Source organism: Cyprinodon tularosa, unplaced genomic scaffold (genome assembly GCF_016077235.1).
Source record: "Cyprinodon tularosa strain WSP-4 unplaced genomic scaffold, ASM1607723v1 ctg1060, whole genome shotgun sequence".
Classification (NCBI taxonomy): domain Eukaryota; kingdom Metazoa; phylum Chordata; class Actinopteri; order Cyprinodontiformes; family Cyprinodontidae; genus Cyprinodon; species Cyprinodon tularosa.
In genome coordinates, this window is record NW_024037850.1 from 61,110 (window position 1) to 86,766 (window position 25,657).

Below are 25,657 nucleotides of genomic sequence, written 5' to 3' on the forward strand. Positions count from 1 at the left end.
ATGTTTGACTATTGGTTGATTTTGAAAATGATTTTTTTCAAGCTAATGGTCTGTGGGAAAAATTCAGCACTTTAGATTAAAAATAAAGGATAATAAATAAATAAATGATCTGAAATGATCTTCAGCCAATCAGAGGGCTTGGTTCTTTCATGTGATCAGATCCAAGGCTTCCTAAGCCATGCTTCAGTCTCTAGTCCTGATCTAAATGAATTATTTTAAACTGGCTCAGATTAGCTAACAGGGTTCATCCTCATTTACTTTTTAATGTATTTTATGCTTCAATATTAACTAATGTGAAAGTTTAAACCTTTAATATCTCTGTGGCTGTGCTTTCATGCAGCAGGGTGGAGGCAGAATTAGACTCCTTGGTTCTTTGCAGGAAGCTGAAGGCTGAAATATCTTCATTGGTTGAAGTGATAAAGGCCATGAGCTGCTGTGTTAAAGTAATGTACCAGAAAAATCTGAGATAAGAAAGAGAAGATGTAGAGATGTATGTCCATTTATGGTTACTTCTGATGCATTGCAGAGAACTTTGGTCCTCTAAAAAAACCACAACAGGAACTTTGCGGAGGACGTGGTTGTGAGATCAGTTCTGTCATTTTAGCTTTTTCTGTCATTAACTTACAGAGGTAAGAACATGAGGATCCATTCTGCTGTTCTTCATTTGCTGTTGGGCTTGATGGTTCATCTGGACGCTGCTCAGGTCCAGTATTATGGGACCGGAGGTTCTCTGGTTCTGAGGCCTAAATTCTCCAGTAAGATAACCAGCATCACCTGGAAGCATAAAGGGGACATAGTAGCTGAATGGATTAAAGGTTCTGTCCCATTGGAATATCTGGGTGACCTGAAAGGTCGGTTAGACCTGGACCTGACCACCGGGACACTGACTGTGAAGAACATGATGAAAGCAGACGAAAGAGTGTTCAGTGTGGAGATCAACAACAAGGTTCTTCCTGACACCTTTGAAGCTCAGTGGATCGATAACCTCAATAATCACGAAGTTGAAGTCATCAGCACTCTGTCTCAGAGCTGCAAACTGAGGTGTGGTGAAGCCATTGACGCTGCCGGACCCATCCAGTACTCCTGGAAGAAAGGAGCCGGATCATGGGAGCAGGGAGAGAGGGTGATTGAGATTGAAAACACGGAGGAAACGCGACGCTTTAAAACCTTCACCTGTAAAGCAAAGAATCAAATCAGCGAGAAGGAGAGCAAACCGGAGGAGAACCCATTCATCCTAAGAGAATGTGTGCTTTTCTTCAAAATTCTGATCAAATCTTTGGCCCTCCTGTTTCTGCTTATTTTTATGCTTTGGTTCTTTTGGAAGAACTGGAACGTCCTCTGTAGGTGTGGGTGCAGAGACAGAGAGAAGGATGACCTCTAGCTTTACTTCAGGAGCGGTTTGATTACTTTGTGCATCAGCAGGACGAGTCATTGCATCACTTCATATGTTTTATTCAGCTTTGCTTAGAAGCCATTGCTTTAGAAATGTGAGATTAATGGTTGTTTTCTGGAGAAATGCTCCTGCAGCAGTTTAAATAAAATGTTAAAGAAGAACAGAAAATGCTGGATCTTTGTTTTTCTTTTACCATTTTGAGATGAAGCTTTGACTGAAGCTGCTCTCCTCTTGAAAATCTGGATTTTTAAATCTGGATCCAGGCTCAAAATGAGCACCTTGATATGTGCCTGAGAATGGCTTAGTCTCCGGTTAAACCCAGGTTTAAAGCCTTGTAGGGCAGCCTAAAGCCCACTGCCAACATTAAGACAGAAAAAAGAAAGAAAATAACAAACCATCAGTTCAGGGGTTTGAGAAAATATGGGAATCAGGAAATTATCTATAAACCAAACTGAACGATTATTGTTCTCTACTTCAAAAAAACTTTCTTTGAATTTTTTTATTTTATTTTAAAATTCAATATATAACATGGATGCATTAAAACCTGCTTTTTATTTCAGTGTTAAATTCTGTTTAAAGTAACGGATTATAATAAAAATGTCTCCGGACCTTTACTGGATGATGATTTTCTTTATTCGGACCCCGCTGATTTTTAATTGGTTACCCCTGCTCTATTATCCATGTCATCTTGAAAACATTCTTCTTCCAAATGTTGGCTACATATTACAGGTTTTTTCTCTGGCCAGAAGTTCGATGGCAAATCCTCCCTCTTCAAGTTGGCGATCCAACGACCAACCCGTCCGTGGAGGATCAGGAATCAGAAAGGTGGAATAACTCTTTTTTTCACTTTTACCCAATGTATTCCAGCATCCAGCTGCCATGCACGTGGGCATTGTCAGTTTCACTATAGCTCTGGTGAATTTCAATGATGAAGTCCTCTGGAAATCTTCAATAATTGTTGTTGATTGCAGATGTGTCTAGTAGTTCCCATTGATTTAGCTTGGAAAGCGGGGAGAATGGCGCTAGGCTTACCGCACCGTGACGTCACTGCTGGAAGATGGCAGGAGGGAGGGGCTACTATATTTGGGAAAAAATGGCCGCTCCCAGACTCAGTGATCACAACGAAAATTATTGTTTTTATTTTTTTTACTAATTAAGGCTAAATTCATTAACGTAATGTATTCAATTCAATTCAGTTTACTTCTATAGCTCCAATTCCCATCATGTCATCTCAGGTCACTTTCCAGTTCACCAGATCATCCAGTCAGATTGATTCAAAGTTTTCTATCTAAGGAAAACCAGCTGATTGCATCGACTCATTGACTCTTCAGCAATCCCTCACACTAAGCATGCTTGTAGCGACAGTGGAGAGGAAAAACTCCCTTTGAACAGGAAGAAACCTCCAGCAGAACCAAGCTCAGTGTGAGCGGCCATCTGCTGAGGCCCACTGGGGTATCAGTTTTAGATATAGATAATGATCCATTGATTATTATTTGCTGACAGGACTTTCCTTTTAAATGTGAATTTCTATTTTAATTGACATATTCACTGTTGGCCTCTGAGGACAGAAACTGAATATTTCCAAACATACTGACTTTCAAAGGTCCATTAGATTTTATTTGGGGTTATCAGTAAAGAGCTTTGTAGGTTTTCTCACCACTCCTTTTAAGTTTTTATTTTCATGTTAATAATTTATCCTTGGGCCTCCCAATAATGCGCCACTGGTAGTCCATCTGATGCATTGATCTCTGTGACTTTAGGTTGACAATTTCACCGCTTTAGAATGCCACATTCCCCTGATGTATGTGTCATTTTATTTAAATATTTTTTGATTATTTATTTATTCAATGTGGGGGAAAGATTGTTTTCCTTTATATGAGAGTCTAAATGCAGCTTGATTAGTAAACTTGGTATTTTAGGTCTCAGCTGTAGTTCAGCAGCATTATGAAGAAGAAGATGCTGCAGTTCCACACAGTGTCCAGCAGATGGAGCAGTTACAGAGAGGAATGAGCCACAGGCTCTGCAGTTACAGACGCTGACCGGCGGGTGGCACTCTGAGCTTATTTGGGTCAGAATGACGTCATTGTTGGGGAATGTTAAAGATGGCGCCGGGCGGTCAGAGGAATGTTGCTGCAGCAACAAGCTGAAGGGATTTAATTAATCTTCCACTCGGCGGAAAACTTCTCTTTCTTCTACGGACTAAATCCTGGAGGTTCCGGAGCCGAACATGAGCCCATAGACCCGCTCGGACCCCGGTAACCCTGCGGTTCCTCCCGGTAAAATGGTAGCCGGATCCTCGGAGAACAACAGAAGCTGCTGCGGAGTTCGGCCCACCGAGCCGGAGGATTTAACGGCCGGGGCCGAGGCTTCAGCGGCGGACTGAGGAGGCATGGAGACGAAGGAGAGCGGAGGTTCGGTTCCTGTGGATCTAAACGAAAACGAGGAGGATTCTTTGGGTTCGGGTCCCAGGACGCTGAAGGAGCGGAGCCTGATGCTGCTGGCCGCTGTCAGCGGTGGGCAGGCGGGGGCCAGGACCCGGACTCAGGTCGATCTGAACAGAAGGAACGGAACCAAAGACCCGGAGATCATGCTGGTCTCTCCTGAGGACCGGTACCTCTCCGGACCGGAGGGTCCTGGCGGTCTGAACGGGTTTCCTGAGCCGCCTGTGGAAGAAGGAGGACCAGCAGCAGCATCCTGTCCAGCTGGGCTCCAGGATCCGGGGGAAGGAGACTCCCAGGACTGCGGGACCCCTCCCCACCATCAGCTCTCCTGTCCGGAGAGGCTGCAGGTGAACTGGTCCCGGACCTCAGCAGGTCACCCGGATCCGGGTGTGAACATGTCCAACGGGGTGACAGTCAGCCCGGATCCTTGGTCCGTCCACCTCCTGGGTCAGAGACTGGCTCAGTGTGACGTGGATTGTGACACAGGGAAAGTTGCCAATGGTGGTTTGCATACTTTGAGCTCTGGCTGTGAGTGGCCCGGTTCAGACTGTTACCCCAGGAACACGGAGTCTGGGTCTCTGAGCTGGGGTTACTGTCTCCCTCAGTACCAGAGATCTGATCCAACATCAGCGACTGACCCCATCTGGGATACTTCCAGTCCAGAACCAAGGTCCAGAACCCCCTCGCCCTGCTCCTCCAGTCCCCTGTCTGAGCTCAACACCCAGCCGGAGGATGAGGAGGGTCTGGGTGACCCCTGTGTCCCCGTCAGGCCTCAGAGTCTGAGGACTAACCCCAACGCCACCGTGTCCCTGAGCTGCGATGCCACCCCGCTGTCCCCTGATGGGGATGGGGGGTTCTACTTGGATCCTGAGGCGGGTGTTCTGGAAGCAGGTCGGAGGCAGAGCGCCCCGGATAAACTGAGCGAGGAGACCGAGGGTTCGGAGCTCAAAGTGTTGCCCAAAAGGTTCGGGATTGCAGATTTCTTCACCAGGTAAGACTCTGGTTTTATCCCAAAATCCTGGTCCGGTTCATTCATGAGGTTTACGGTTTGATGCTTCAGAAAATAAAAACCTGCTGAATCCTCCATCATCATTTCAGAACCAGACTCAAACAGGAACAAACCAGATGAAGCTACTATGATGAGAAAAAGCAGAAAAAACATAAAGGAAGGGATTACAACAGAATACGAGTTCCAAAAAAGTAAAAAACAAAAAACAAAACAAACAATCCACTGCACTTTATTTCCTAGCTTGAAGACATTTCTCTTCCATCCAGGAAGCTTTTTCAATTGAAAAGTCAGAAAAAGTGTCGAAGCGTTATAGAGCGGACCAAAAACAAAGCATTATTTTTTCAGAATAGGAGAATAGAGATAGAATGAAGCAGAGGAAAAGTGGTCTCTATGTCCTCCAGCATCATAAGCCTATAGAGACCAGCTTCTCTAATGGTGGATTAAATCACAGCGGAACCTTTGTCCGTTTAATCTGCTTTATTTCCAGCACCTATTGAGACAGTGTGAGGACTGAGGTTCTGGAACCTTCTCAGGTTCCACAGAAACACCACCGGTGGTTCTGGTCAAAGAAGGAACCAGACCCGTTTCAGCCGATGGTTTAATAGTGTGACAGCAGAGGTCAGGCGGTCCAGTTATTCAGAACCTGTGGAGATGAAGGCTCAGTCTGGGTGCAGGATGATCTGAGAGACGACATCGTCCGTCTGCTGCTCTTTCCTGATCAGATCGATGGTAAACATCCCCCGTTTAGTTCTCAGAACCATTTGGACCTAATGGGAAGAAAATGGCAGAACTTAAACATAAGGGTTTGGGTTTTTAGTCTGTGGGTGGAGCTCTAATGCTACGTTCAGACTGCAAGCAGCAGAAGCAGCTTTACATGGAAAGTCAATGGTTGATGCACATTGAGGCGCAGCAAAAGGAGTTTAGCTGCTGGACGCCGCATCAACCAATGAGAGAAGCTGATCTGGGAGCTGGCAGGGAGTCAGACGCAGCACTGCTGATGTAGAGCGCTATGATCACTCCTCTGAAACAGTTTATTAACGCCTAAATTAACTTAGAATGTAGAAACCTGCCGGCAGAATATGTTGGCTTTTATTATCCTGCTGCCTGCAGTTTGGATTACGTACGTGAAAAACGCCTTCCAGCCGCCGCGAACGGTAGCGGAAAACCGCAAAGAGGCGACGGGGCCACAGGTATGGAAGTAAATCTGTGTCGCTGTGATTTGAATTAAAAATGCCACTGAAAATTAAATGTATGTTTGTTTTAACCGTTTCAGTGTTAAAATATATTCAGAACACATTTTTGACCTAAAAAGAAGTTCATTGTCATTATTTCTACACAGAAATAATTTATTTTCTCTTCAAGCTAAAAATTCATATTACTATTTCAAAGTGATTCCATTGCCGGTCATGCAAGCTAACGCTAACTCAACGGTGAGTTTATTACTTTAATTTTCACATCAGACCCACTGTTCCATCGCACAGCCAGAGCAGCAAAGATGCTTCAGCCGCGCATCAGAAATAAACTAAAGTTCCCTGCAAGCATCAAAAATAAAGCAGAACGCACGTTTTTGATGCTTCTGCGGCGTGCGGTCTGAACGTAGCATAAGCCGGCATTAATGGTGCCGCTAAAAGATGAATGATTCCAGAAAACGGTGAAACGGTTCTAAGGTAGGATCATGGTTCTGGCTGCCATAGTTCAGCTCAGGATGAACCCAGATAAGAAGAAACAAAAGAGAAAACTGTTTATTTAGTGTGAAATGTTTTCATGAAGGGTAACTGAGTTAGATGATTCATCCAGGGAGGCGAGGGGTGAAGTCGATCCAGGATGGAGGCTATAAAAAGTGAGAGGTTTGGTTTGGAGCCGCATAGTTCCGGATCTCTGCGGTTCCTGCCTGAACCTCCATCTGCTGAAGTGTTGCTTCAGTTTGGACGTCAGCCTCAGCAGCTGGAATCTCCTAGACCTGCAGGAAATCCAGACAGACGGAGGGGAGGGAGGGGGGCGCTGTGGGTCACGTGGCCCGGTTCCAGACACGCACAGCAGGAAACCAGAGACGGTGTTCCTCTGCACCTCCGTGGTGAACCTCAGCGCCGGCTCTGCTTGGCGGTTCTGGTGAATCTGTTCTAAGGCTGAAGGTCTGCTGCTGATTCTGTTCAGATAAAAATCATCTCCGGTTCTGAGGAGCAAAGGAGAAACCGCTGACTCAGCCAACTTCCCTGTTTCTGATCCGGTTCTGCTTCACAGCAACATGTGAGACCGTGAAGTGAAACCTGTTCCGCATCGGCCCGTCTGAACCTCTAGAACGGCCCGACTTAGACACTGAAGCGTGTACGCCGCAGTGATGGACAGGAAGTTGAAGCGCCACTTCCTGCTAACTCAAAGTCTAGTGAAACTCTTGGTTCTGTTTAGAGCGTGTTTGAACTCTGATCAATATCTCTGCGACCTTCTCCACCCACGCTCTCTGCATGTTCTCCCGGTACCTTCATGGGTTCTTCCCTGGTACTCCAGCTTCCTCCCTCAGTCCAAACTTCCCTTCATGAGTCGTTTTTCCGGGTATAACCCACGGACAGAGTCCAGACGTTCGGATCACACGGATCCCTGCTCTGAATCTTCATTCAGTTCCATATTTGGGTCTTTGTTTGGCGATCGGACATGTCGGCTGTGGTGGTCACATGTCTGCTGTCTCCATGGCGCCTCAGAGGCGAAGCTGCAGGAGCAAAGATGGACCTGAAACCTCTGCTTACCCTGAACTCCCTCATCCTCCGTCTCCGCTGCGCTACGCTCCGCCTGGGCAAAGCAAAGCCTACATCCTCCGCTGTCCCTCCCGTCCTGCTCCGCTCCGACTTCCTCAGAGCTGGAGGAAAGCATGCGCGGTATTATTATTAAATTCATAGGAGCCAGAGATTGGGAAATGAACGCTTAATTTAATCTGACATTAAAAATAATCCTCATCAGCATCCAGCATATGAACAGTTTCTGCCCAGATATTATTCTTTTCATTGTGGATGTAACACGGATAATTAGGATGATATAAAATAGTTTTTTTATGAACTGTTTGTTTTCTGCTTCCAAACTCAGCGTCTCTTCATCCATTCCTGCAACAAGAAGTTTGTTTTGACTGGATGTGATTAAACTTTTAATTCTCTCGGTATAAAATAAATATTTTTATGTAGATGAGAAAATCTGCTTTCTGGTTTGTTGAACCAACAGTTTGCATCCAACCCTTTAATTAAATGGTTTCGTTTTTTGGTAATTATGCTCTAATTTTTAGTTGCCAATCTATTGTTACTATATTTTAATTTAAACCGGATCTTCTGGACGTTCTTTCTCCGGTTTGGTGCGATTGCGGATCTTGAGCTGGCCGGATCGGAGCGGAGCAAGAAATAAGTCGGCTTGGTGTTTTGACGCTGAAGGACGGAGAAAACGTACGTGGACGGAGACGTGCGAACGCGTAGCTGTGGAAGAGTTCTCATCGATTAACATGACAGACAAGTAATCCGCACGACGTACGTGAGCGGAGACGGAACCACCGATCACTATTGACTGGATTGCTGATTGCCCATTGGTAGCAGGTTGAAGTGAAGCCACCGGCCGCCATATTGGTACTCCCTAGTTAGACCGGTCTCAATGTAAACAATCTGTTCTCATTTTCAGGCAGACTCACTTTGACACAGACTGGCTGTTTCATAGCATCAATAGATTATTTTAACTTAAAATAAAACAATAAGCTCATCACATTGCAGACTCATTATGAAGTCTATAAATCAGGTAATATAACATATTATATTAATCTATCACAATAAAATTAATGTGTTAATAGAGCAGAGTAATACAGATGAGCCAAAAGTGATAAATTGATGATGTACATGAAACATTGATGACATTATCGTTGTAATTATATATTGCATATAATTTCACGATTTTGCATCAAGACTGAATTCCAAGTAAACGTCTATTAATGCTATTTTCCTATTTGCTAATCGTGCATAAATGCTTCCATATACTTTAACGTTGTTTCTGTGAATTACTTTCTATTTCCTCTAGTTTCTATTTTCTAACGTTAGACCCAACGTCAATGGCTAACTCAGTCAATATCTTCCAGTTAGTCTGAGATAGCCAGACTAATGCTAGCCAGACTAATGCTAGCCAGACTAATGTTACGCTACAGACTAATGTTAGCCAGACTAATGCTAGCCAGACTAATGCTAGCCAGACTAATGTTACGCTACAGACTAATGCTAGCCAGACTAATGCTAGCCAGACTAATGCTAGCCAGACTAATGTTACGCTACAGACTAATGTTAGCCAGACTAATGCTAGCCAGACTAATGTTACGCTACAGACTAATGTTATCCAGACTAATGCTAGCCAGACTAATGCTAGCCAGACTAATGCTACGCTATAGACTAATGCTACGCTATAGACTAATGCTAGCCAGACTAATGCTAGCCAGACTAATGCTAGCCAGACTAATGCTACGCTATAGACTAATGCTAGCCAGACTAATGCTAGCCAGACTAATGCTAGCCAGACTAATGCTACGCTATAGACTAATGTTAGCCAGACTAATGCTACGCTACAGACTAATGTTACGCTACAGACTAATGCTACGCTATAGACTAATGTTAGCCAGACTAATGCTAGCCAGACTAATGCTACGCTACAGACTAATGTTAGTCTGCAGACTATACTATAGGATCCATCGGCTATAGATGGATTTATTGGTTAGTTCATCCACTGACTGGGAAATGACCAGTGGAACGTCTTCCTGCAGACAGAAATCTGCTGGTCTTAGTAGCTAAATGCTGAACAGGGAGGCATTTTTACTGAGGGTCTCTGTGGGAGCGGGGAGTACCAATATGGCGGATGACGGCTTCACTTTTTTCGGGCAATCAGCGATCCAGTGAGTAGAGATCAGTGGGCGGAGCCCTGATGGCGTTTGTGGAATCTGAGGGTTATTTAGGCCACATTGAGGCTCATTTGGTTTTTTAAACAAGCTCAGATCTCCTGGTTTCTGGGAGCAGAAGATGAGTTCAGTGTTTCTTTGGTGGCCTCCACTAGGTCTCCTCTGGACGTCAGAGGAACAGAGACAGTCCTTTAGTTTAAAGGATTCAGAACGACAGACTGATCAGTGTGAGGAGGTTAAACTTTAGAGAGGAGCATGTTCCTGCTTGTTTAAACAAACCTTTTAATAAATGTTCCTGAGACACGCAGACATCCAGAAGTTATTCTCTGACTCTGACTGTGTTTTAGAGCTGAGATTGTTTCCTTCCTAAATCCTGCTCCTTCCCATCAGCTGACCCAGACTTTTCTACTGAAGCAGATTTAAAACTGTTGATCTCATGGCTTTTTTTCCACTAACATCATTAACGGCGCAGCAGAAACTGCTGCTGATGCACTAATGCAGCACATGTTTGTAACAACCGTTCTTGCTTAACTGGGTTTAAGGAACTGAAACATGTTTTTCTCTGTAGTTTTGTTTAGTCTATGGATGCAAAGAGGCCGAGTTGTTTCCACCTAAGACGTGATTAATGATAAAATAAAGCAGCATCGAGAGGCTGTGGAAAAATGACACATTCAAACCTCCTTTCTAAATCTGCTGAGGATTATATGGTTCTACATTTTAACCACTTTTAATAATTATCTCAGTTTTTATGATCACTCTGAACTGACTTTGCTTTAAAACTCTCCATTAGTTGAGAACTGGGGAAAAAGTACATTTTGCACTTAATGGATTAATAAACAGATAGCAAAAGGTTCCTTAAAGTCGTAGCAAATAATATTTAAATGTCAAATCATTCTGACTTAAACACGTATTTAAATGTTCTCTTTATCAGACCATATTGTCCCAAAAGTTACTTTTCTTTTCTTTCTCTACTTTTCTTCATCAATGAGACTGTTTTTTTTCCTAATGTTTATCTGTTTTGGATTGAAGGTATAGTGGAGGATTTTCTCAAATTTTTGAAAAGACCCGCCCTCTCCACTAAAAAAAAAATGCACATGCACAACCCTGTACCCGCTCCCGACTGGGAACGCTTATAAAACGTGTACGAGAGCGTGCACCAGCCTATTTCTCCTCGTGTTCTCATAGCTCATATCCGCCCTAACCCCTAGATCCCTCCATTACTTTAATAGAGCGAGGACTATATGGTGAACTTTATAGTGAACTCGGTTAACAGACCGTTCGCACAGATGATCACTGTTTTATGCTCCCCATTGGTCACATAACTCCGCCTCCACCGTGCGGTGCCTTCGCCATCTTTGGTATTGTCATCGCTGTCAGGAGGCGACAGCGGGCCACTGTGACAGAAAATTCCATGATCAGGGCTCGATGTTAACCATCGCCCGGGGCAAGTAGCTTTTATTGCCGGGAGAGTACAAAAAAAAAAAAAAATGTTATCACTCAAAATTACTTTTAAATCACCGACATTCGCTGAAAATGACCCACAAGCGTTGCCGGCGCCATTTTTGTTTTTATACACATTCTTGCATGATATGAAAAAGCCGGGTGATTTTCCGCTAGATGGCGTGATTTTCGTCCACCTAGCGGTAATTTTGATGTAGTTGCCAAAACGACAAACGAGCTAGAAAGCGCTATCATAGACAGTCTTCTGTACAGTGATGCAGATCATACATTAAAACATTTTCATTACATTTTTTTCTCTTAGACATTGGAGAGGTGCATTTAAATGTTATAGAGCTAAACATGTTAGATTGGTGACCTGTTATGTTATTATTATCATCTTGTTGCTATTATTCTGTCAGGGAAAACTAATCCTGAGTCGGTTAAAAGTAGTGTTGCACCGATACCGATACCAGTATCGGACGGGGCCCCGATACTGCCCTAAAATAGTGGCAAATATAGGGCACCGATACCATTTTGAGAGCCATACGTTTATTCAACTATTGTCACCCATTCCAGGTAGGCAATAAAAACTTTTTATTTTTATTATCCAGTAGAACTTTTTATTAAAAAATTCTACTGGATTCACTTTGTATTAGATTTTTTCCTGCTACACAAAGGTAGGCAGCAGCTTGACAAAGCCATGATGGCAAATATTTTACATTATTATGGTGTCGGTATTGGCCGATACTGCACAGCCAGGTATCGGGTATCGGTATCGGCGCAACACTAGTTAAAAATCAGGGAATTCTGAAATGATGTCAGACTGTGGAAACCCTGAATAAAATAACTATGTATAAAGATTCTCTAGAAAAGTCACATTATATTAATAGTATTATCTTGTATAAACATACCGTGACTCTAAAATAAAGGTTATTCATTTTTGACATTGACTTCTGTCTTGTGATTTATCTTAAGATTTTTAGATTTTTAACATTACAGTTTATATTTTTCCAAGCACACAACAGTTTAAAGCAAAGTTTAGTTTGTAAAGAATGAGCAGGAAGGATTGAAAAGCATGTTAACACGGTAATGTAGGCTGGAGTTCATTATCTGACGCATGCAGATACACACCAGGAACCTGGAAACTTAAAAAATACTGAATTACAAAAAACATTTAAAAATGTTTCATTGATATATATACAAAAATGAATATTAGGAACTATATTTATCAAACATTATACTGGGCAAGTAAAAATAGTTTCTGGGCAAATGAAATGTGAAAGTCACTTGCCCGAAAAAAGATCCTTAATGCCAACCCCTGCATAATGCTTTGCTAGAAGAGCTCTCTGTGCAAAGCATTCTGGGATATATCTGCCTCTTCTGAGGCCTTTCTTTTCTTCTCATACATTAAAGTGTCATAAACAAGTTTTCTTTTACGATTCTCGGCCATTTTTAAAGTACCGCGGTGAGAAAGGTGAGCTTCAATGACCGTCTGAAACCACAGATATAGGCCTGAAAGCGCGCATGTGCAGAAAAAGAGGACGGCCTTACGTAAACATATAACCAGAATGATCGATAATTAGGAGAACAACTTATTGAGATGATCCACCCGGAAATAAAAGATCCTCCTCTATACCTTTAACTGACATTAAATTTGATCAAATTCTTTAACAGTTTTTTTTTCCCTCTTCAGGAGCCTGTTTTCTAGGAAACCCAAAGAGTCCCGGACAGTTTCCCACAATGCACCAGGATGGAGACTGTTTGGAAAGGCGGAAAGCAGAGAGGAGGATCAGAGACGAGAGGCGGCCCCCAGCGTGGCCCCTCAGCAGGTTGGTTCTGGCCTCTTCGCCGCGCCTATGAGACGAGACATACAATAAAGCAACACCTTGAAACTATCGCAGCTCCCATGTCAGAGGATGAAGAGAGCACATCCAGTTAGTCACAGTCAGAGAAACAGGACTACACTGGAAAACAGGCCAAGCTCCAACATCTAGAAACAAAGGTGTTGATGGCAGCAGCACAGCTGATATTTCTTTCCAGGATGGAGTCACAGCCAAACAGGAACAGACCAGATGAAGCTACTATGAGAAAAAGCAGAGAGAGCAGAACGTTAGAGATTGAACTAACAGATTCTGCAGAGTGGGAGAATAGAGATAGAATGAAGCAGAATAATTTGTTCTAAATCATTATTTCTAGTCCAAATTAGCCTCTTTCTTATTGTTGTCCTCTGGGTTTCTGTGATGGGGTGGGATAGGATCCTCCTGGTGACCTCCTGACCCCAGCGAAGGTCGGATCTTAGCCGCTGCAGTAAACCTGCTCTGCGTTTTATAAAAAAAAACCTCAAACCACCAGAAACCAGTTTGTTGTTGGTTATTTACGTTTGTTTTCCAGTCAGGTGCTTCGCTGCATCTGTTCTCATGTGATGTCACGGCTGGATTGGGACTGTAAAATGGATTAGTGGGAGTGGTTGCTAAGCGACCTGCACACAGAGGCTGCTGTCGATGAGGCAGACGGTGAGAACAACAGCGACTGTGAGCCTGAAGCCGAGCAGAAAACCCTCCAGCGTGTTTTATCCGTTAGTCTGAGCTCTGCTGAGGCGCTTCCTGCTGCTGCCTGGGTCACATGACTCATCAGGGCAGCCCGCCACGTGTGTTTTGGCCCCGAGCGGCTGACACGTAGGAGACACTAGAGGAGAGGGAGGAGCCTCAGATGTTTCCAGATGTTGTAATCTGGATTGAAACCGTAGGGAAACGTAGCACAACTGGAGACGTTTTTCTCTCTTTACGCTTCGGTTTAGCTCCACAATAATCTGAGCTGGAGGGAAAAATCTTTCATCGGGAGAAGCAGACCCAAAGAACCAAACAGGACAGAATCCTGCTGCAGCTCAAAGCCCCACGGAGCCCAGCTGGATCTGCTCTAACGGAGCAGGAACGTTTAGACGGTTCTGATTCAGGGACCCAGCAGGACCCAATCAGCTTCAGTTTATCTAAGGACCGACCTTCACATCTTCCCAAACAGTTTATCTTGTGGAGAAGCTTCCTTTTTTCCAAAACAGGTCTTCTGGTCATTGTTGTGCTACTTTGGATTTAGATGATTTTCACATTAGCTTAAGAAACTAAATATTTATAAACAGAGCACAGAGCTACTTATCAGGCCATGAAAACGTTAAACTGGGAAGGCCCGGCTATTATTATGAGATTTCAAGGGGGCGGTTTGTGCTACCTACACCTAGCCATGCCCTCATGTCCTTACTTACAGTGAGGAAAATCAGTTGCTAGTTTGCAGGTTTCCCTCTTAGAAATTATGGAGGAGTCTGAAACTATCATCATAGTTGCATGTCTACAATGAGAGACATTATCTAAAAAAAATCCAGACATCCCAATGCATGACTTTTTACTTTTTTAGCTATTTATTTTCATGATACAGCTGCAAATAAGTATTTGAGCACCTGAGAAAATCAATGTTGATATTTGGTACTGTTTGCACACGCTGCAGGAGGGATTTTGGCCCATTCCTCCTCACAGATCTACTCTAGAAGAGTCAGGTTTCTGGGCTGTCACTCCCTCCTAAGATTCTCTATTGGGTTTAGGTCTGGAGACTGGCTAGGCCACACCAGAACCTAGATCTGCTTCTTCTAGAGCCGCTCCTTGGTTATCCTGGCTGTGTGCTTCGGCTCATTGTGATGCTGGAAGACCCAGCCTCCACCCGTCTTCACTGCTCTAACTGAGGGACGGAGGTTGTTCCCCAGAATCTACCAACACATGGCGCCGCTCATCCTCTCCTTAATACACTCGCCCTGTCCCATGTGCTGAAAAACACCCCCAAGCATCATGCTGCCACCCCCATGCTTCACAGTAGGGATGCTATTCATCAAACACGGTTGGTGGAATTAGGCCATAAAGTTCTATTTGGTCTCATCTGATCACATGACTTTCTCCCATGACTCCTCTGGATCCAGATGCTCGTTACCTGCAGACAGTTCTTGACATGAGCTGCTTTAAGCAGAGGAACCTTCCATGCATGATTTCAAACCACGAGGTCTTAGTGTGTTTACATCAGTAACCATAGAAACGGTGGTCCCTGCTCCTCCCATGTAGTTCTGGGCTGATTTCTCACCTTTCTTAGGAACCTTAGAGGCCCCACCAGGTGGGATCTTGCATGGAGCTCCAGTCTGAGGGAGATGGACATTCATGTTTAGCTTCTTCCATTTTCTAATGAAGCTCCAACAGTGGAGCTTTTTCCACCAAGCTGATTGTTTATTTCCCCGTAGCCGTTTCCAGCCTGGTGGAGGAGGACAGTTTAGTCTCTGGTGTCTTTGGACAGCTCTTTGGTTCTGGTTGTTAGTAGTTGGATTCTTGATGATTGTTTGGGGTGAACAGGTGTCTTTATGCAGCTAATGAGTAACAGGTCTTTGACGGTCAGAACTATAGCTGATAGACAGGTGTTCAAATACTTATTTGCAGCTGGATCATACAAATCATACATTGTGATCTCTGGATTTTTTTTTTTATTATGTCTGTCACTGTGGACATGCACCTACAATGACAATTTCAGACCCGTCATGATTTTTAAGTGGAACCTGCAGCATAGCAGGGTGTTCAAACAATATGTACACAGTTACATTTCCTCATGGCGACCCATGAATGCTCTTCCTATAATTAGAAATAAAACTTGCTCGATTTCAGCTGTTTTAAACAAAGACAAAAAATCCGGGGTGAGTCCAACCTTTAAGTAGTTTAGTATCTATTTGTGTTGTTTCTTTATCTCCTGATTTAAATGGAGCAGCTTCAGAGGGAGGTTCTGTCTCCCCCTGCTGGCCGTGGGCAGTAGGGCTGTTATCAATGGCTGCTGTTGTGGCGCGGAGCTGCAGCTGTGCTTCTCTGAATGAGCCGTTCATGGTGCAGAGCGACCGCACACACGCCTCACTACATGGCTGCCATTCAGCAGGAGGACATGTGCTCATTAACATGCGTGTTCACACCGGTCATACATGAAGAAACGCCTCAGCTGGTTTACTAACAGCCTCTGTTCTACATTCAGTCCCATTAACAGAAACCAGAACCGCTGCTTCATCAGAACCATGAGAGGACGGGGTTCTGCTGGATTTCAGCTCTGCTCTTTGTTTACTGTCCACAGGAGGAAGAGGAGGACGGGACGGACTCATCCTCGTGTCCCCAGCGCCCCCCCGCTGCAGGACGGAGGAAGAACCTGGAGTTTGAGCCTCTGTCCACCACAGCTCTGATCCTGGAGGACAGGCCGTCGTGAGTGTCTCTAGAAATGGGTCAGATGGGGAACCGCCCACCCGTCTGATTGGACTCTCTGTCTGTCCCTCAGGAACCTGCCGGCGAAGTCAGTGGAGGAAACTCAGCGACACAAGCTGGAGTACGAGGAGATGGTGGCAGGAGCCAAGAGGAGAGGTGAGAAACCCAGGGAACGGTTCTAAGGGTTCTATTGGAGAAGTCGTGGGAACGGTTCTGCAGGTTCTACTGCGGGTTCTATCGGAGAAACCGTGGGAACGGTTCTGCGGTTTCTATGGGAGAAACCGTGGGAACGGTTCTGCGGTTTCTATGGGAGAAACCGTGGGAACGGTTCTACGGGTTATATCGGAGAAACCTTGGGAACGGTTCTGCGTTTTCTATGGGAGAAACCTTGGGAACGGTTCTGCGTTTTCTATGGGAGAAACCTTGGGAACGGTTCTGCGTTTTCTATGGGAGAAACCTTGGGAACGGTTCTGCGTTTTCTATGGGAGAAGCCGTGGGAACGGTTCTGCAGTTTCTATTGGAGAAACCTTGGGAACGGTTCTGCGGTTTCTATCGGAGAAACCTTGGGAACGGTTCTGCGGTTTCTATGGGAGAAACCGTGGGAACGGTTCTACGGGTTATATCGGAGAAACCTTGGGAACGGTTCTGCACTTTCTATTGGAGAAACCGTGGGAATGGTTCTGCTGTTTCTATGGGAGAAACCGTGGGAACGGTTCTGCGGTTTCTATGGGAGAAACCGTGGGAACGGTTCTACGGGTTATATCGGAGAAACCGTGGGAACGGTTCTGCACTTTCTATTGGAGAAACCGTGGGAATGGTTCTGATGTTTCTATGGGAGAAACCGTGGGAACGGTTCTGCGGTTTCTATGGGAGAAGCCATGGGAACGGTTCTACGGGTTATATCGGAGAAACCTTGGGAACGGTTCTGCACTTTCTATTGGAGAAACCGTGGGAATGGTTCTGCTGTTTCTATGGGAGAAACCGTGGGAACGGTTCTGCGGGTTCTATCGGAGAAACCGTGGGAACGGTTCTACGGGTTCTATGGGAGAAACCGTGGGAACGGTTCTGCGGTTTCTATGGGAGAAACCGTGGGAACGGTTCTGCGGTTTCTATGGGAGAAACCGTGGGAACGGTTCTGCGGTTTCTATGGGAGAAACCGTGGGAACGGTTCTACGGGTTATATCGGAGAAACCTTGGGAACGGTTCTGCGTTTTCTATGGGAGAAACCTTGGGAACGGTTCTGCGTTTTCTATGGGAGAAACCTTGGGAACGGTTCTGCGTTTTCTATGGGAGAAACCTTGGGAACGGTTCTGCGTTTTCTATGGGAGAAGCCGTGGGAACGGTTCTGCAGTTTCTATTGGAGAAACCTTGGGAACGGTTCTGCGGTTTCTATCGGAGAAACCTTGGGAACGGTTCTGCGGTTTCTATGGGAGAAACCGTGGGAACGGTTCTACGGGTTATATCGGAGAAACCTTGGGAACGGTTCTGCACTTTCTATTGGAGAAACCGTGGGAATGGTTCTGCTGTTTCTATGGGAGAAACCGTGGGAACGGTTCTGCGGTTTCTATGGGAGAAACCGTGGGAACGGTTCTACGGGTTATATCGGAGAAACCGTGGGAACGGTTCTGCACTTTCTATTGGAGAAACCGTGGGAATGGTTCTGATGTTTCTATGGGAGAAACCGTGGGAACGGTTCTGCGGTTTCTATGGGAGAAGCCATGGGAACGGTTCTACGGGTTATATCGGAGAAACCTTGGGAACGGTTCTGCACTTTCTATTGGAGAAACCGTGGGAATGGTTCTGCTGTTTCTATGGGAGAAACCGTGGGAACGGTTCTGCGGGTTCTATCGGAGAAACCGTGGGAACGGTTCTACGGGTTCTATGGGAGAAACCGTGGGAACGGTTCTGCGGTTTCTATGGGAGAAACCGTGGGAACGGTTCTGCGGTTTCTATGGGAGAAACCGTGGGAACGGTTCTGCGGTTTCTATGGGAGAAACCGTGGGAACGGTTCTACGGGTTATATCGGAGAAACCTTGGGAACGGTTCTGCGTTTTCTATGGGAGAAACCTTGGGAACAGTTCTGCGTTTTCTATGGGAGAAACCTTGGGAACGGTTCTGCGTTTTCTATGGGAGAAACCTTGGGAACGGTTCTGCGTTTTCTATGGGAGAAGCCGTGGGAACGGTTCTGCAGTTTCTATTGGAGAAACCTTGGGAACGGTTCTGCGGTTTCTATCGGAGAAACCTTGGGAACGGTTCTGCGGTTTCTATGGGAGAAACCGTGGGAACGGTTCTACGGGTTATATCGGAGAAACCTTGGGAACGGTTCTGCACTTTCTATTGGAGAAACCGTGGGAATGGTTCTGCTGTTTCTATGGGAGAAACCGTGGGAACGGTTCTGCGGTTTCTATGGGAGAAACCGTGGGAACGGTTCTACGGGTTATATCGGAGAAACCGTGGGAACGGTTCTGCACTTTCTATTGGAGAAACCGTGGGAATGGTTCTGATGTTTCTATGGGAGAAACCGTGGGAACGGTTCTGCGGTTTCTATGGGAGAAGCCATGGGAACGGTTCTACGGGTTATATCGGAGAAACCTTGGGAACGGTTCTGCACTTTCTATTGGAGAAACCGTGGGAATGGTTCTGCTGTTTCTATGGGAGAAACCGTGGGAACGGTTCTGCGGGTTCTATCGGAGAAACCGTGGGAACGGTTCTACGGGTTCTATTGGAGAAACCGTGGGAATGGTTCTATGGGTTTGGATCAGCGCACCGCCCCGCCTCATGCTCTACATTTTTATATTAACATATAATTTCTGGTGTCTCCTTCAGAAATGAAGGAAGCCCAGAAGAAGAAGCGTCAGATGAAGGAGAGACACCGACAGGAGGACAGCATCTCCAGCGCCATGGTGATCTGGAACCAGGAGATCCTCCCTCACTGGGACAGCGTGTAGGTTCTGCAGGTCCTCCGGGTTCTGCGGTGTTGGTCGGAGGGCGTGTTCGCGGCTCACTGAGTGTGTTTGTGTTCAGAAAGGCGACGCGGCGCGTCCGTGAGCTCTGGTGGCAGGGCCTTCCTCCTGGAGTCCGAGGAAGAGTGTGGAGCCTGGCCATCGGGAACGAGCTCAACATCACCCCAGGTACCAAGGGGAAGCGGGTTCTCCTCCACCCTCGGGCGCTGACCGGTCCATTCAGGCCCGGTTCTAGTGGTGCTGAATGTTCCGTTCTGTTTGTGTTCCTGCAGAGCTGTATGAGATCTTCCTGTCCAGAGCCAAAGAGAAGTGGAGGAGCTACAGCGAGACCAGCTCGGTCAACGACAACGAGAGCGGTACCGGAGTGGGGCGGGAAGCCTGGTCAGAACCGGGCCGGCGGCGGAGCTAACAGCTGTTCTGTGTTTCTGTGTAGATGGAGGAGCTTCGCTGGCCGACAGGGAGTCCAGTCTGGACCTCATCAAGCTGGACATCTCCAGAACCTTCCCATCTCTCTTCATCTTCCAGAAGGTACCGGACCTGCAGCGGTTCTGACGGGTCAGGTTGGAGGTTCTGGGGCGTTTGGGGTGACGTTGTTCTGTTGTGTTTGCAGGGCGGTCCGTACCACGACCTGCTACACAGCGTTCTGGGAGCGTACACCTGCTACAGACCCGACATCGGATACGTGAGTCCTCCTCAGGTTCTGTGATGGACCCGTAGAACCTCTCCCGGTCCGACTCAGAGTTGTGTGTGTTTCAGGTCCAGGGGATGTCGTTCATCGCGGCCGTGCTGATCCTCAACCTGGAGGAGGCCGAGGCCTTCATCACATTCGCCAACCTGCTCAACAAACCCTGTCAGATGGCCTTCTTCAGAGTGGACCACGACCTGGTAACCAGCTGCACCATTCCAGAACTTTCCAGAACCCCAGAGATCTGTAGCTATCTGCTCTCTCTCCCAGATGTTAAAGTATTTCACAGCCTTTGAGATGTTCTTCGAGGAAAATCTGCCTCGTCTCTTCAGCCACTTCCAGACAAACAGCCTGACCCCTGACCTCTACCTGATCGACTGGTGAGTCCATCAGACCCCGAACCGGCCTCCTCTGGGGCCTGTAAACACGTTAGCCCTGCAGCTAACGTGTGTGCTTATTAGCATGTAAACACGTTAGACCTGCAGCTAACGTTTGTGCTTATTAGCATTTAAACACGTTAGCCCTGCAGCTAACTTTTGTGCTTATTAGCCTGTAAACACGTTAGCAATGCAGCTAACGTTTGTGCTTAATAGCCTGTAAACATGTTAGCACTGCAGCTTACGTTTGTGCTTATTAGCCTGTAAACACGTTAGCCCTGCAGCTAATGTTTGTGCTTATTAGCATGTAAACACGTTAGCCCTGCAGCTAACGTTTGTGCTTATTAGCATGTAAACACGTTAGCCCTGCAGCTAACGTTTGTGCTTATTAGCATTTAAACACGTTAGCCCTGCAGCTAACGTTTGTGCTTATTAGCATGTAAACACGTTAGCCCTGCAGCTAACGTTTGTGCTTATTAGCATTTAAACACGTTAGCCCTGCAGCTAACGTTTGTGCTTATTAGCATGTAAACACGTTAGCCCTGCAGCTAACGTGTGTGCTTATTAGCATGTAAACACGTTAGCCTTGCAGCTAACGTTTGTGCTTATTAGCATTTAAACACCTTAGCCCTGCAGCTAACGTTTGTGCATAGTAGCCTGTAAACACGTTAGCACTGCAGCTAACGTTTGTGCTTATTAGCCTGTAAACACGTTAACACTGCAGCTAACGTTTGTGCTTGTTAGCCTGTAAGCATGTTAGCCCTGCAGCTAACGTTTGTGCTTGTTAACCTGTAAACATGTTAGCCCTGCCGCTAACGTTTGTCCCTTTTAGCCTGTAAACACGTTAGCCGTGCAGCTAACGTTTGTGCTTGTTAGCCTGTAAACACGTTAGCACTGCAGCTAACGTTTGTGCTTGTTAACCTGTATACATGTTAGCCCTGCCGCTAACGTTTGTCCCTTTTAGCCTGTAAACACATTAGCCCTGCAGCTAACGTTTGTGCTTGTTAGCCTGTAAACACGTTAGCACTGCAGCTAACGTTTGTGCTTGTTAGCCTGTAAACACGTTAGCACTGCAGCTAACGTTTGTGCTTATTAGCATGTAAACACGTTAGCCCTGCAGCTAACGTTTGTGCTTATTAGCATGTAAACACGTTAGCCCTGCAGCTAACGTTTGTGCTTATTAGCATGTAAACACGTTAGCCCTGCAGCTAACATTTGTGCTTATTAGCATGTAAACACGTTAGCCCTGCAGCTAACGTTTGTGCTTATTAGCATGTAAACACGTTAGCCCTGCAGCTAACGTTTGTGCTTATTAGCATGTAAACACGTTAGCCCTGCAGCTAACGTTTGTGCTTATTAGCATGTAAACACGTTAGCCCTGCAGCTAACGTGTGTGCTTATTAGCATGTAAACACGTTAGCCCTGCAGCTAACGTTTGTGCTTATTAGCATGTTAACACGTTAGCCCTGCAGCTAACGTTTGTGCTTATTAGCATGTAAACACGTTAGCCCTGCAGCTAACGTGTGTGCTTATTAGCATGTAAACATGTTAGCCCTGCAGCTAACGTTTGTGCTTATTAGCATGTTAACACGTTAGCCCTGCAGCTAACGTTTGTGCTTATTAGCATGTAAACACGTTAGCCCTGCAGCTAACGTTTGTGCTTATTAGCATTTAAACACGTTAGCCCTGCAGCTAACGTTTGTGCTTATTAGCATCTAAACACGTTAGCCCTGCAGCTAACGTTTGTGCTTATTAGCATCTAAACACGTTAGCCCTGCAGCTAACGTTTGTGCTTATTAGCATGTAAACACGTTAGCCCTGCAGCTAACGTGTGTGCTTATTAGCATGTAAACACGTTAGCCCTGCAGCTAACGTGTGTGCTTATTAGCATGTAAACACGTTAGCCCTGCAGCTAACGTTTGTGCTTATTAGCATTTAAACACGTTAGCCCTGCAGCTAACGTTTGTGCTTAGTGCCTGTAAACACGTTAGCACTGCTGCTAACGTTTGTGCTTATTAGCCTGTAAACACGTTAGCACTGCAGCTAACGTTTGTGCTTATTAGCCTGTAAACACGTTAACACTGCAGCTAACGTTTGTGCTTGTTAGCCTGTAAACATGTTAGCCCTGCAGCTAACGTTTGTGCTTGTTAGCCTGTAAACATGTTAGCACTGCAGCTAACGTTTGTGCTTGTTAGCCTGTAAACATGTTAGCCCTGCAGCTAATGTTTGTTCCTTTTAGCCTGTAAACAAGTCAGCACTGCATCTAACGTTTGTGCTTGTTAGCCTGTAAACATGTTAGCCCTGCAGCTAATGTTTGTGCTTGTTAGCCTGTAAACATGTTAGCCCTGCAGCTAACGTTTGTGCTTGTTAGCCTGTAAACATGTTAGCCCTGCAGCTAATGTTTGTTCCTTTTAGCCTGTAAACATGTTAGCACTGCAGCTAATGTTTGTGCTTGTTAGCCTGTAAACATGTTAGCCCTGCAGCTAACGTTTCTCCCTTTTAGCCTGTAAACATGTTAGCCCTGCAGCTAACGTTTGTGCTTATTAGCATGTAAACACGTTAGCCCTGCAGCTAAGGTTTGTGCTTATTAGCATTTAAACACGTTAGCCCTGCAGCTAACGTTTGTGCTTATTAGCATTTAAACACGTTAGCCCTGCAGCTAACGTGTGTGCTTATTAGCATGTAAACATGTTAGCACTGCAGCTAACGTTTGTGCTTAGTAGCCTGTAAACACGTTAGCACTGCAGCTAACGTTTGTGCTTGTTAGCCTGTAAACATGTTAGCACTGCAGCTAATGTTTGTGCTTGTTAGCCTGTAAACATGTTAGCCCTGCAGCTAATGTTTGTTCCTTTTAGCCTGTAAACATGTTAGCACTGCAGCTAATGTTTGTGCTTGTTAGCCTGTAAACATGTTAGCCCTGCAGCTAACGTTTGTCCCTTTTAGCCTGTAAACACGTTAGCCCTGCAGCTAACGTTTGTGCTTATTAGCATGTAAACACGTTAGCCCTGCAGCTAACGTTTGTGCTTATTAGCATGTAAACACGTTAGCCCTGCAGCTAACGTTTGTGCTTATTAGCATTTAAACACGTTAGCCCTGCAGCTAACGTGTGTGCTTATTAGCATGTAAACACGTTAGCCCTGCAGCTAACGTTTGTGCTTAGTAGCCTGTAAACACGTTAGCACTGCAGCTAACGTTTGTGCTTATTAGCCTGTAAACACGTTAACACTGCAGCTAACGTTTGTGCTTGTTAGCCTGTAAACATGTTAGCCCTGCAGCTAACGTTTGCGCTTGTTAACCTGTAAACATGTTAGCCCTGCCGCTAATGTTTGTCCCTTTTAGCCTGTAAACACGTTAGCCCTGCAGCTAACGTTTGTGCTTGTTAGCCTGTAAACACGTTAGCACTGCAGCTAACGTTTGTGCTTGCTAGCCTGTAAACATGTTAGCACTGCAGCTAACGTTTGTGCTTGTTAGCCTGTAAACATGTTAGCCCTGCAGCTAATGTTTGTTCTTTTTAGCCTGTAAACAAGTTAGCACTACAGCTAACGTTTGTGCTTGTTAGCCTGTAAACATGTTAGCCCTACAGCTAACGTTTGTGCTTGTTAGCCTGTAAACATGTTAGCCCTGCAGCTAATGTTTGTGCTTGTTAGCCTGTAAACATGTTAGCCCTGCAGCTAACGTTTGTGCTTGTTAGCCTGTAAACATGTTAGCACTGCAGCTAATGTTTGTGCTTGTTAGCCTGTAAACATGTTAGCCCTGCAGCTAATGTTTGTTCCTTTTAGCCTGTAAACATGTTAGCACTGCAGCTAATGTTTGTGCTTGTTAGCCTGTAAACATGTTAGCCCTGCAGCTAACGTTTGTCCCTTTTAGCCTGTAAACATGTTAGCCCTGCAGCTAACGTTTGTCCCTTTTAGCCTGTAAACATGTTAGCACTGCAGCTAATGTTTGTGCTTGTTAGCCTGTAAACATGTTAGCCCTGCAGCTAATGTTTGTTCCTTTTAGCCTGTAAACATGTTAGCCCTGCAGCTAATGTTTGTGCTTGTTAGCCTGTAAACATGTTAGCCCTGCAGCCAATGTTTTTCCCTTTTAGCCTGTAAACATGTTAGCCCTGCAGCTAACGTTTGTCCCTTTTAGCCTGTAAACATGTTAGCACTACAGCTAACGTTTGTGCTTGTTAGCCAGTAAACATGTTAGCCCTGCAGCTAACGTTTGTGCTTGTTAGCCTGTAAACACGTTAGCCCTGCAGCCATTTGGAGGAAGCTGAACTGGTTCTGTCTGGGTGGAACCGTCCCACCAACTGCTGCTGAAGATGTCTCCCTCCTCTCTCTCCCTCCAGGATCTTCACCCTGTACAGCAAGTCGCTCCCGCTGGACGTGGCGTGCCGAGTTTGGGACGTCTTCTGCAGAGACGGAGAGGAGACTCTGTTCCGGACCGGGCTGGGGATCCTGCGGCTCTACGAGGACGTCCTGATGCAGATGGACTTCATCCACATCGCCCAGTTCCTGACGCGCCTGCCGGACGACCTGCAGCCGCAGATGCTCTTCACCGCCATGGCCAACACGCACATGATCAGCAGGAACCGCCGCTGGGCTCAGGTCAGCGCCGTCACCGGATTCATGGGTCTGGAATGACTTCCTGATGTTCAGTGTTCCATGTTTCCTGTTCCAGGTGTTTTCTGCTGTGATGAAGGACGGGAACGTGAAAGAGGCGGAGAAGTCCAGCAGCAGCCCGGCTCTGAGAAGCTAACACTACTGCTACCCAGACGGAGGCTCGGCGTAGATCTGAACGCAGAGACCAGAGATACAGGAGCCGATCACTGAGGCGGTCGGTTCATCCTGATAACGTCAGTATTTCCCTGCAGAGATATTAAAGATTTCAGCTTCATGGTTAATCCCTCTCTGCTGGCTGGAAGGACGGCTCCTCCCCACTAACTCCTCTAAAGGAAACGCCTCTAATCCTCTTCATTTGCTGCTTCTTCCTGATTCCTGATCCAAAGCTGCTGGGAACGATTCAAAGTGTTCAGAAAGTATTTATTACAGTCAGACCCTCACAGCTGATGATGCAGATGAAGGAGCAGAGAGATGAAGACGTTCAGCGGGATGGGGGGGGCGTCCAGGATGCAGATTTCTTCTTAGAGCACTTTATTCCTGCAGCACTGGAGCCTGACGGGGAGCTCAGAGGAACCGAA

The 25,657-nt window shown here is 45.8% G+C and overlaps 2 protein-coding genes across 2 annotated transcripts; both read left to right on the forward strand.

Annotated features, from left to right (window-relative positions):
* The first annotated feature begins 625 nt into the window (after positions 1 to 625).
* LOC119785043 lies at positions 626 to 1,575 on the forward strand. Its single transcript, XM_038287437.1, has one exon. It carries the CDS (start codon positions 638 to 640, stop codon positions 1,379 to 1,381), a length of 744 nt encoding a protein of 247 aa, XP_038143365.1. The 5' UTR covers positions 626 to 637; the 3' UTR covers positions 1,382 to 1,575.
* A 1,892-nt stretch (positions 1,576 to 3,467) lies between these two features.
* Positions 3,468 to 25,394, forward strand: LOC119785093 (TBC1 domain family member 12-like). Its single transcript, XM_038287504.1, has 13 exons — positions 3,468 to 4,825; positions 12,880 to 13,015; positions 16,323 to 16,447; positions 16,521 to 16,603; positions 19,274 to 19,391; positions 19,472 to 19,578; positions 19,683 to 19,766; positions 19,844 to 19,938; positions 20,021 to 20,092; positions 20,167 to 20,295; positions 20,366 to 20,475; positions 24,806 to 25,064; positions 25,138 to 25,394. Exons 1-13 carry the CDS (start codon positions 3,783 to 3,785, stop codon positions 25,213 to 25,215), a joined length of 2,439 nt encoding a protein of 812 aa, XP_038143432.1. The 5' UTR covers positions 3,468 to 3,782; the 3' UTR covers positions 25,216 to 25,394.
* Positions 25,395 to 25,657: the final 263 nt, after the last annotated feature.

What these genes read in the sequence shown, in the direction of transcription:
- LOC119785043 (XM_038287437.1), top strand. Translation starts at nt 638, where the DNA reads ATGAGGATCCATTCTGCTGTTCTTCATTTGCTGTTGGGCTTGATGGTT.
- LOC119785093 (XM_038287504.1), top strand. Translation starts at nt 3,783, where the DNA reads ATGGAGACGAAGGAGAGCGGAGGTTCGGTTCCTGTGGATCTAAACGAA. An exon ending in ATTGCAGATTTCTTCACCAG is followed by an intron (nt 4,826 to 12,879) that starts GTAAGACTCTGG and finishes TTCCCTCTTCAG; the next exon opens with GAGCCTGTTTTCTAGGAAAC. An exon ending in ACAGACCCGACATCGGATAC is followed by an intron (nt 20,093 to 20,166) that starts GTGAGTCCTCCT and finishes TGTGTGTTTCAG; the next exon opens with GTCCAGGGGATGTCGTTCAT.